Genomic DNA, 12,786 nt, shown 5'->3' with positions numbered 1-12,786 from the left:
AAATAATTACAAATTTTTTTCTCCTTCGGTGGCCCCCAGTCCAATGTTGGGTTCCTAAATTGGCCCCCAGCTACCAAACCTTTGAGAACCCCTACTTTATGACCACAGTGTACCATCTTCTGATGGCGACTTCCAGCAGGATAATGCACCACGCCACAAAGCTCAGATCATCTCAAACTGGTTTCTTGAACGTCACAATGAGTTCCCTGTACTCCAATGGCCTCCACAGTCACCAGATCTCAATCCCAAAGAGCACCTTTGGGATTTGGTGGAATGGAAGATTTGCATTATAGATGTGCAGCCGACAAAACAGCAGCAACTGCCTGCTATCATGTCAATATGGACCAAAATCTTGCAATGTTTCCAACACCTTGTTGAATTGAAGAATTAAGGTTATGAAGCCAAATGGGGGTCCAACCCAGTACTATAAAGTGGCTGGTGAATGTGTCTTTCTGTGATGAAATGAATCTTACCTGGATGCTTTTACAACAGATAGTTGAGCTTAATTACACTGCTCAATCGCAGTAAACTGATATCCTGTAGATGTACGATTGTAAAGCACCAGAAAAGCAGTTGCAAAACCCTGTTTAATCCCTTACAGATGTTTAGATGAAGGTTGCATTACTTAAGCTGATGGGGTCATCTGGTGGGAATGTTGGGAACAGTTGGGTATCATCTGCACAGCAGAGATACAAGAAGCCATGGAAGTGGATGACTGAGCCAAGCCCAATATCTTTCAAGGCTCCAAGTTGACTCTACTGGCAAGAACTTAAACACAAAACCAGGACAGTGGGATTGACAGGTATGTTGCTCATATTGTTTTTAATCAGAGGGGATTTGTCAAATGTGTCAGTGCATAAGGCAAATTACAACGTCATAACCATAATTACTGAAGAATGAAATCACTATAGAGCTCATTTGCTGGACAGCAGGAATCAAAGGTGTAGTCATGGCCATGTGACCATGCTGGAAGACTGAATATTTTACTGAGCAGAAGGTTACATACAGTCATCACCTGCTGGTTGTACTGTGCTGTCTTTTAATAACCTCTTCCTCTGGCATTATTTTTGAACACCTTACAGATATAACTAACTACTATCTATGGGCCTTCCTCACTTGTTAAAAACCAAACAATGTGTTTTGCTGTTGCTTCTGGTATGATATATTCATTTGATTGGGAAAAATAATGCTTAAAAAATACAAATGATTTCTGACACGTACTGATCCCCATGATCTGGCCATGAGCCGACCAATCAGTGCATCCCTTCCCTATACCCTCCACCACAACATAAGGAGGTACCTGTGGCAACGTGTATACAGTGTGAAGGTGACTTACAGGTAGGGAGGTCCCGATCCCATCACGTGATCGAAAATCTAAGCCCATCACATGGTTTCAGACTCCATCGGAAATTACATCCCGATCAGGGATCGGATATATATATATATTTGTACATTTATTCTCATTATTAATATGATTTTTTTTTTTTTTTTTTTTTTTTTTTTTTTTTTTTTTTTTTAAATCAGAACTATAATATGTCAAAACAAATGTGAAAAAATAACAGCTTAGTATTTACTGTTTTGTGGTGGTACAGAGTCTGAACTCCACACAGAACCAACGCATGCGGCATGGCGGCACTTTGCAAAGCGAAGCAGAACACGCCCCCCCCCCCAGTGTCTGCGGTGTGGAGGTATTTAAAAAAATAAAAAATAATAAGAAATCAGGGACATCCTGGATCCGTTTTTTCGCCGTTCTTCATTTTTCTAATGTACTGTGGAAGTATCGGATCAGGACTCGGTATCAGCAGACACTCAAAAACCTGATGGGGACATCCCTACTTCCAGGGGCAGAGCAGAGACCATGTGACTGGATGCACACTGTCCTTGACTTAGGGCCTTGCATGCAACTTCTGACACAGCAGCTGTCACCTTTAATGTGACCCAAAGACTAACCTCTTGTTCCGACGCCTTGCTTACACTTTACATTCTGCAAATGCAGAAGTTGTGCGCGGTTGTGTCTCCAGGGGACTCCAACGTACACAAACCAGTACAAGTACACAAAGCAGTACAAGTACACAAAGCAGTACAAGTACACAAACAACATTACCCAGCTCATAGCAATTTGCCCACATGAGCACATGACTAAGAAGCAAGCATATTTCTGGCTGTAATGTTTAGCTCAAAGCATAGCACGGATTATGATGTGTAACAAGGAAACCATAAGCTGACAAACTGTAACAGCCAATCACTGTAACATGGCCGTACAATGGAGCCAATCGGTGAAGCAAAATCTACAAACTGCTCATACATGCAACTTAAAGCTGCACCACACTGTCTCTGGTTTCCAGCAGTATACATAACAAGTTTGAAGAGGATCCGACAGAAGACCCACAGACACGTTCCTGTAGGTTTTGTGCACAGTAACATGGCTAAATTGTATAGTTTTCTGTTTCTCTGAGCTTTGCAGGGTCTGACCTCGGGGTGACCTTACTGGGACGTCCACTCCTGGGAAGACTGACAGCTGTCCTGAATGTTTTCCACCAGTGAATAATCTTTCTCTCTGTAGAACGATGGACTCCAGATAGTTTGGAAACGGCCTTCTAACCCTTCCCAGGTTGATGGGCAGTAACAGCTGCTTCTCTGAGATCATTGCTGATGTCTTTCCTCCTTGGCATCGTGTTAACACACACCTGAATACACATACTGCAGGGTTCCCAGCAAAAAGTGGGATGTACTTCAGCCCAGCTGGGATTAACCTGGATACAGCCATCTGCATTTAAAGCTGTACGGAAATAAATGCAACAGTATCCACATGAACAGTGTGTGTGTGTGTGTGTGTGTGTGTGCGTTTCCAACCTTTAATCTTAACAGTTGGGGAGTTGGGTCCAGCGGACTGTTTCCTCCATCCTCTCCAGTTCTGACAGAGGCTCTCAGCTTCTGAGATGAAGGAGCACAGAGAGTCTTCCTCAAACCTGTCCGAGTCTTCAAAGGAGAACCTCTCCCCATCCTCCCACTCGGCAAACATTAGTTCCATCACATCCACTTCTACCTGCTTGGAGCCCACAGGACTGCGACCTGAGGCTGCGAGCCTCCGGGGGTCTGAAATTCAAAGGGAAGCCCGGCAAACAGCGTCCAACACTGGAGGAGAGTCAGGAGAGTGAAGGCTGGGGGAGGGGAGGCCACAGCAACCAAAACACAGCTGAGAGGCTTACGGATGGGCCCTCATGCAAGGCTACATGATAGAAACCCCGAGCAGGCCGAGCAGTGCTTTCACTCACGGAAGTATGCTCACACTAAACAACTAGCTCAAAGTGTGTTTCAAACGGACCATGGGGAGTCCTGCACCCTGATCAGCTCTGTCTGTCTGTACTGATGGCTGCTGGCTCACAATCTCACCATCAACCAGCCTGAACTCTGCACAGTTCACTCCCTTCTCAGGGGAAGTCACCTCACTGAGGACAAGAGGTCTACTCTAAATAAAGTTGGGATTAAATCTTCAGGAAATCATCAAGTGTCCTTCCTTCATGCCCAACACTTCTCAGCCAACACGCTGCCCTGCCCTGGATTAGCTACAGGAACATGACAGCAGTCTGCTCAGGATTCTTCCTTCCTTCTGGCTAAATGTTTCACCGTGTGACGTTAGTGTCGCCAGCTGTCTTCTTTGTCCACCTTAAATGGGCTGCTGTGGTGTTATTGAGCTGTTCAGCTTAAAGAAAAGAAAAACCGGGAAGCGGACACCATTCATAGCTCAGAAGGGTTCAGAGAGATGTCCCAAACACACCGCAGAGAGCTAGCATTTATGTTCCAACTGTTAGCTTAGCTTAGCTGAGTGCATTAGCACCTCAGAGCTGACCCCTGTCGGCTAACGGCTGCTAGCTTGGATAGCAGTTTGTTTACATGGAGCGATCCCGCCGTGCACGACTCGCACCGTCAGGACTGCGCGCGTTTTATGTCGCCTGTCTCCTGAACTTTATTTCAGTTGCATTTGGCTGATATTTTGATGATAAATTCCAATGTTTTTCGTCCTTTGTTGGTGGTATCAGAGGCTCCCGTGTGTGTCGGTAACAGCTGCTACTCCTCAGTCAGATCGGCTCCTTCAGTTCTCCTTCACGGCTGCTGCCGGCTCTGTCGGTGCTTTACAAGCAGTCTGCGCCTCCAAATGACAACATCGCCACGTAATTGTCCGTCTCCTTCTTGTTGAAGATCTGAAAGGCTAACAGTGTGCCGGGGGAAGATGGCTCACCTTTCATTCAGCTCCTCCTCCATCAGCTGATCACAGCTTCCGGCTGCCAGCTACACCAAACCAGCGGCTCTCTGGAGAACATCCCCCTGACACCGTGCCACGGAGGCCGTGCGGATCCTGGCTGTTTACAGCATGAAGAACATCTGATTACTCCATGAAGAGTTCCCACCTCTCTGATGGTGGGGCTGACCGGAAGCCCGGTGGGCTCAGGACTCTGCTACTGATATCATGTCCGAGAAGTGTGGAGTGAAACAGCTGCAGCTGCCCGGCACCTGGTCCCGAGGAATTGAATTGTTTATTGATCCACATCAGCTATCACATCCACAGACGAGCGCTGTTCTACCTGTGGTCAAGTTTACAAATTGCATTGTCCTTTTTATAAACATGCATTAAGCAGCATACAACACTTTAAGTCATTTTTAGACATTAACATGCATTTATACAGCATACAACACAAAAAACAAAAACATAAAAATAAAAAATAAAATAAAAATAAAAGAGGAGATAAAGATCATAACTTGATATAAGTTGGTTATTCAGTTCTGATCAACTTATAGCCACAGTACCCTTATGTACCTTGAGATCCACGTAGCCTCTTTTAAAAGAGGAATAAAAACAAAAGAACAATCATGTAACACCTTGTGTAAATAAGTACAATTTCAATTTGATTTTAAAGGCCATCTTACTTGTTTCATTTACCAAAAAACGTGGTAAAGAATTCCATGCTACCATTGCTCTGTAATGCAATGTTCTGTCCAGCCGCTGTTCTATAAGCAGGCAACAAAAATCTCCTCTCTGATGACTGCCGTGTAGAGTATTCATGTCTATCACAGAAAAACATTAAACTATTAAATAAATTAACAGGATTCTTTGTTGTTATTATGTTTCTCACAATATTAACGAGAGAGTAGTGTAACCTACTTTTAACTGGTAACCAATTTAATTTATTCAGCATCTCACATACTCTAGTTCTGTATGAGCAGTTCAGCACTACACGAGCAGCTTTGTTTTGAGCTACCTGTAGCCTATTAAGATTGTTTTCAGATGTATTGGACCATGCGACTGTGCAGTAATCCAGCTGAGATAGGACTAAGGCTTGCATTAATTGTTTAACCAAGCCTCCTGGTAAATATGGCCTACAATATCTAATTGCAGCCATCCCTCTACCCATTTTCTTAACCATTTCATCTACCTGGCTTGTCCAGGACAATCGACTGTCAATCAGCACACCAAGTAGCTTTACTTCTGTGACCTGTGCTATTTCTTTGTCATCTAGTTTTAATTTCAATTTTGGCTCTACTCTCCCTCCCCGTTTAGAGCATAATACTATGCATTTTGTTTTTTCTATATTAAGAACCAATTTATTTAAATTAACCCATTTTTTAATCAGTATAAGCTCTTCATTTAGAATCTTTTCAAGATCTGTTGATGTTAATGCTGCCGAATGAATGGTTGAGTCATCTGCATACGTTGCAATGGAGGCATGGTTTAAAATTAAAGGTAAATCATTTGTAAATATTGAAAATAAAAGTGGCCCTAAGCAACTCCCTTGTGGGACTCCACAGTTCATAACCCTCATTTCTGAAAAACCGCCATTAAAGTATACACAGTATTTCCTATTTGTGAGGTAACTATTGATCCAGGCAACAGAATCCCTATCGAAACCATAACAGTGTAGTTTATTCACTAATAAACTGTGATCAAGAATATCAAAAGCAGCACTGAAATCTAATAAAACAGAACCAACTAACTTACCTGCATCTATTTCTTTTAACCATTCATCGGTCATTTGGGTTAGTGCAGTAGCTGTGGAGTGCCCCTTCCTGTATGCATGTTGATGAGCTGTGTTCAGGTCATTTACACAGAAATAGTTTTGTATTTGCTCATATACAATTCTTTCCATGATTTTGCTTAGAATGGGTAGAATGCTTATTGGTCTACTGTTTTTCCCTAAAAAAGTCTCTTTGTTATTCTTAGGCATTGGAATAATTTTAGCAATCTTCCAGTCTCCTGGACAAACTGATTTTCCAAAACTTAAATTAATTATATGGCAGATAGGCAGAGCCAAGACATTAGCAACAGGTTTAAGCAATCTCGCATCCAGGTTATCAACACCGGCAGGTTTGATCTTACTTGATCTTATTAATTGTTCGACTGTAGACATATTGGCCCTCATTTATCAAACTTGCGTAAGACGAAAAACGTGCGTAGGTCGTGTGTACGTTCTTTTCTGCGCAAAGGTTGGCATTTATCAAATCCATCGTGAGCGCAGGAAAGATGAAATCGCCACGACAGGTCTGAGGCCGTGTACGCACTTTTCCATTTTGACTTGCGGTGACTGCAATACAGCAGCGTCACTAGTGCGTGCTCAGGAGTCGCAACAAATCCCTTGGTTAAAATTACAGACTTATCACTTTAAAGAAGGCCCATGTTTTATTTGACTTCAACATAAATATAAACATAAACGCAAATTAAATAAATTAAACAAGTACAACTCCGTAATTGGAAGAGTGATGGCTCATTATTCAACCGTGCACCCTCACACCGAACAGGAGAGGCGCTTTAACACTGCGCATTCGCGCACGCGTGCCACTGTGGAGAGGTGTACAGGGCTCCTAAAGCTGGATCTGTCTCTCGGCTGCGGGGGGAACCCTATCCGCCCGAAAAGGTATGCAATATTATTATTTCATGCGGGGATCTCCATAACATTGCCCAAAAAAATGGAGTGCCATTTCCAGATGTACATCCAGAGGACCCCGTACCCAGAGATCCCTACCACCAGCCTGCACAGCCAAGAGCGCTCAGGAGGAGAGAGGAACTTATTCAGCGATTCTGACTTTCGGTAAGCATTCTGTTATTCAAGGAAAAAAGAAAGGAGAACAACGATTTCTTTCAGCATTTATTCTGTGACTTCAGTGTTTCATTTATGTCTTTCAATGTACTGTCGATAGATTGCATGGTGTGTGTTAAAGCCATCATCCACTTCACGATCTCTGTTTGTCTTTCTAGGACCTCTGTGGTCAACACGGCTGGCCGGTGTGACGCTGCAGACCGGGGGGGGGCAGAGGCAGGCAGACGCTTCGGATGTTGACGGGGCCGCGTATTCGTTGCGCGGGTCAGGTTGCCCGGATGCCACTTCGGATTCATCTGTGAATGAAAAATATTAGTTTGATTAGGAACCTCATTTGTGTTGAAAATTAAAGCAACTGTTTTATTTAAACGTCTTGGGTGTGCAGTCATTCTTACCATTCTCGAGCTCTGACATGGCGCATCAGTGTCAAGTTTCCCTGGCACGCCTGATGAGGACGTAGCTCCGATCACGCCAACCACCATCTCCTCCAAGGCACTCAAATCCTCCACCCACCCCCCCCCCCCGTTTGTGACATGCTGCGTCGGAGAGCTGCGACCTTCTTTTTTGGCCAATTTCATATCGGACCACTTCTTCCTGATCTTACTGGAGAACAGTGCCGTAACCAGCATTGAGGACACACAGGTCATGACCTCGGTATTTTCCCCGGTGTTTTTTTTATTTTTTTTTAATTTTTAATTTTTTTTATTCAGAGAAATGTCAAATTAATATATGATGAAAATCGTTCTGACTTTGATTGGTAGAAAGATCAGCATGCATTCTCATTTGTTTTTCTGAAAATAAAGTCCACATAATCCCTTTATCATCACGTTATATTTTAAAACTGAGCGGAAAAACGCCACCCGACTTTTTTTTCTTTTTTTTTTACGCCACCCGCCATTGGAAACATGTTTATCATATTACACAGCTTCGACGCGAAAGTCAGCTAGGAAATGGAAGCAAGATGAAGAAATCTACTAAACAAACTAAACTCAGCTTTGGAAAGCCAACTGGCCAGGGGAAAAGAAAGAGAGAAGGAGGTGAGTTCATTTCGCCAATCGCCAGTGAGAATGAGTGACAGTTCATAATGTTCATATTTGTTCCAAGCGCGGCTAGGAATAGGAGGATGCTAGATCATTGTTCTCAGCATTTCAAGCAACAGTCACAAAGCCCCTTGGTTAGGATTTCGTTTTCCAGTCGGCACAAACACACTGCACACAAATCTCTCTCTCAATTCGATTTTCCAAAAAAAAAAAAGTAGCGACCTGTAATGAAATTATTGGGAATCGTGACAAGGCTTGGGCTGTTAAGCTAACTTTTTTTTTTTTTTAATCAGGGCTTGACAGTTTTGTGCCAACTGTGGCTAGTGGTCATTCAGCCTCACTAGCTACAGTTTTGTTCAGTGCTATATGGCTTCCTACATGTAAATAAAGCAGACTAATAGGAACTGGGTCAGAAACTTATATTTTTCATTTTACTTAAAACAATTGATGATGCACACGGGGTAAAATAACAGAATGAAATACCCCGTGTACTCCCTCATATGACACAATCTTGAGGTTAGTTGTGCTGCTCATGGTGCATTTAGGGTGACCACCTGCTCATAAGCCAAAGGGGGGACAAGGGGTATGTTTATGGGGGACAAGGGGGGACGCCGCCCCGCCGCCAGACTCTTAGTGGTTTACCCATTTCTAGCACATACTACCTTACATGGTATATCAATTTTTTTATATATATATAGTGATTCCTCTGTTATTGGTGATGTAATATATAACAATAATAATGATAACAATATTTTGAACATTCAATGACACACACTACCATCTACACTGCCATTTTCCCCTGTGTTTTTTTTTTTTTTTTATCCACAAACCACAATCCACAACTAGTTCTAGCCAAGTATGCCGCGCCAACTGACTGACTGAAGTGCCTAGTGATGAGGCGCGTGAATTGACGTTCATCATCACTGCGAACGTTGAGTCAATTGTCATGGCAACAACAAATATTTGATAACAGCCAGCCTGTCAGATGCGACTGCAAGGGGTGTGTGTGTGCGCGCGTGTGTGGATCTGTTGTAGCTCTACAGTCTGCGGCGACTGTGCTGTTCTGAAATGTCAAGTAACGCTCGTTTCGCTATCTGGGTGGCGCGGGGAAAGTGACAACCCCAGCAAGAATCAATTATGCGGGACAAACTCTGAATTTGCGGGACGGACTATTTTGGCCTCGAACGCTGTACGCGCACGCGCTACGTGGGACGGTTGGTCACCCTAGGTGCATTATGAAGCCAAGTTTTACCAGCATTTAGCTAGTTGTCAGGCCCAGCATGATACCTCTGTCTTCTCTGTGTTGAGTGAATGGATTGAATTGAGACTATACATCTAAAATACAGCCAACATCTTGTGGTCTGTTTGGCACATTCTACGATGTTAATTTAGTGGGTGGATTCAACCAGTTACTTAGGTAAAATGATTGCATTTTTCCAAATGAACCATTTGGATTTTATTGCAAATGGTGTCTGAAATTTTGCACATCGGTTAGACCAATAACCCAACTCATTCATTTGACCTTTTAGTGGGTCATGCACATGCATGGTGATGATGGTGACAATAGTAATAATAATAATAATGGAATATTAATAATAACAATGATATTAATGGTGATGCTGATGAGGATATTTTAAAACAGATGACACAGGAGAGGATGAGAATGAGGGAGTTGAAGAGAGAGAGTCAGTAGAGGAAGAAAGGGGAAGAACTGAGTCTCACTCACTCACTCAAATACTTTTGTGATCACATTGTTATAATAAACTTGTTCACCTACATATTCACCTCCTTGATGGGCTTGTGATTTACCTCTGTTTATTCACATTTCCAAACTGTATTTTAAAAAGTCAACATATTAGGATGTTTTTTTTTGTCAAATAAGATTTATCGCAATATTTGACCTCGGTATTTGAAAAATCCTGGTTACGACCCTGCTGGAGAAAGATTTAATTTAATCTGGAGTTTATCACATTTTATTGACCATCACAGTAGGGGAAAATACATAACTCGTCCGGTCTGCGATTTACATCGCCAACGCTGTTGACAGGCGTCCCAGCTGTCAACGCTGTTGGCAGCGTTTCTTTGCCGCCTTTCGTCAATCCATGTCGCAAACTCTAGAGGTGCGGCCTCTCAACCCCCTTTTGTAGAAGGCGTGGTTAGGATCATTACGATGGATTTCAGCCGCCGGATTTATCAACAGCCGCTCGGTCTTACGATGGGATTGGTGTGGTACGCATGTTCTGTAAATCTCACTTGAGCCTCTGCGTACGACGAGTTCTCCGCTCATATCTACGATGCTTTCTACGACGGCTTGATAAATGAGGGCCACTGACTTTTTCAAAGTGGAAAGTACAACCTTTATTCTTCATAAGTTTATTTGTAATAAGCACGGATGAGAGCTCTAAACCCTTTTCATTCACCTCCATCCCGTCATTTAATTTCTGAATTTTATCACTGAAATAAACACTCAAATAGTTAGCTATATCAACTGGTTTGGTGAGAAAATTGCCCTCTGCCTCTAAGAAAGATGGTGTCGATCTTCCACTTTTTCCCATTAGTTGATTCAGAATGTTCCAAATTGTCTTGCTGTCACCAATACTGCTAATTTTCTTATGATAATACATCTTTTTCTTATTTTTATTTAACATTGTTACAAAGTTTCTCAGTTTACGATACATACTCCATTCTCGTTCACTCCCAGATTTTATTGCATCTGCCTTGGCTCTATCCCTCTCCATCATGTGTGCTTTAAGTTCTTGATCTAACCAAGGTGACATAGCATTTCGCACTGTTAACTTCCTGACAGGAGCTTGTTTATTCACAATTGGGAGTAGAAGACGATCAAATGCACCCAAAGCAAGATCCGGGTCTTCCTCCAGTAGAACTTCGGACCAGTCAACCTCTCTTACGGCATTACAGTAGTTATTTTCATTAAAGTTTTTAAAGATTCGTTTAAAAATAATTTTCTGACCTTTTTGGGGTATTTTCGTCTTTCTGCCAATAGCGATAAAGTTGTGGTCACTACAGCCTACAGGAATGGAAGTTGCTTTTGAACAGAGCTCAGAAACATTTGTAAATATTAAATCAATACATGTTGAAGATTTGACTCTTCTGCATATTCTAGTAGGCTTATTGACTACTTGTGATAGATTACATGTATCTGCTAGAGAAAGGAGTCTGGCTTTCAGCGGGCAGTCGTTCACATTCCAGTCTATATTTAAGTCCCCCAAGACAAACATTTCACCATTTGCATCACACACTTTGTCTAAAACTTTACACATATTTTCCAAATACATTGTAGGTGCGTTCGGAGGTCTGTAGCAGCACCCTATTAACATTGGCTTTATATAAGGAAGATGAACCTGCAGCCACAATACTTCCACCTCTTTACATCCTAGATCATTCCTGGTTTTAACTGGAATATGATCTTGACAATAGATAGCTACCCCACCTCCCCTTGTTGTTCCCCTATCTAGTCTATACACATTATATCCCTCTATTTTCAATACTTCACTGCTTATTGCTGGATTCAGGTGAGTCTCCGATATTGCAAGTATATGTAATTTATATCCAGTCAGGATTTCAGAAACATCATCAATTTTATTACGTAGACTACAAATATTCAAGTGACCCAATCTCAATCCCTTTCGTGACAAAATAGGACTATACATTAGTGTACCCCAATAGCATTTTTAACCAACATAGCTCTTCTCACAATAATCAAAGCTCTCCTCTGCTCTGAACAAAACAGGCCAACACACAACGTAAGCATTCCCCACCCCACCCTCTACCCTCACCCACCCCCTCAAGCATCCACTCACCCACGTCGCATTCACACTTAAGTCCGATTTATGCCCTACGGAACCGGACGAAATTCGTCTGTCCGGTCCATACGTTGCTCCCGGAGCTTCTGTTTATGCCTCCGTCCGTATTGCGCACGTCCGTAAGAAATCCTCTAGAGGGCGGTATATATTGAGTCATTGTCGGCCGCGGGTTTGAGAAACATGGCGTCAATTGAGGAAGTTGCAGTCATACAAATGTATATACCCCCTGACCATCTCACAAATCCTCTCATCCAATACCTGGCATTTTTAAATCTTAAAAATTTTTAATCTCCTACTCTTCGTTCTTCTTCTTCCTCCATAACTTCCGGAGCCAACACGCTCCTGACTCTCTACTGCCCCCACGAATTCCTCTGGTATTGCTCCGTTTCGCCCGGAGCTCACCGGATTGCTAAACTCTTGACCTACGGACAAACTGACGGATGAAACGACCCCCGGAACCGGGTGAAAGCGTCCGTTTCCGTATTTACCGTAGGGCATAAATGGGCCTTTATAGTTATGCTCGCACTCACACACTAATCCACACACACACACACGCACGCCCACCCACACATCAACACTATGGCCCTCATTTATCAAACTTGCGTAAGACGAAAAACATTCGTAGGTAGTGTGTACGTTCTTTTCTGCGCAAAGGTTGGCATTTATCAAATCCATCGTGAGCGCAGGAAAGATGAAATCGCCACGACAGGTCTGAAGCAGTGTACGCACTTTTCCATTTTGACTTGCGGTGACTGCAATAGCATACATAAACAGCACCGTCACTAGTGCGTGCCTCATGAGTCGTAACAAATCCCTAGGTTAAAATTACAG

General features: G+C 42.8%; 1 protein-coding gene across 1 annotated transcript in view; it reads right to left on the bottom strand.

Annotated features, from left to right (window-relative positions):
- The window catches only part of zswim8 (zinc finger, SWIM-type containing 8), a 119,111-nt gene extending 114,775 nt beyond the window's left edge, over positions 1–4,336 (bottom strand). The window contains exon 1 of the mRNA XM_075482563.1: positions 2,854–4,336. Within this exon, the coding sequence (XP_075338678.1) occupies positions 2,854–3,031 (178 nt within the window). The 5' untranslated portion in view covers positions 3,032–4,336. The remainder of the gene's footprint in view (positions 1–2,853) is intronic.
- Between the last annotated feature and the right edge of the window lie 8,450 nt (positions 4,337–12,786).

Source organism: Odontesthes bonariensis, chromosome 2, assembly GCF_027942865.1.
Source record: "Odontesthes bonariensis isolate fOdoBon6 chromosome 2, fOdoBon6.hap1, whole genome shotgun sequence".
In the NCBI taxonomy this organism is placed as follows: Eukaryota; Metazoa; Chordata; class Actinopteri; order Atheriniformes; family Atherinopsidae; genus Odontesthes; species Odontesthes bonariensis.
This window is presented reverse-complemented; position numbering and strand designations above follow the sequence as displayed.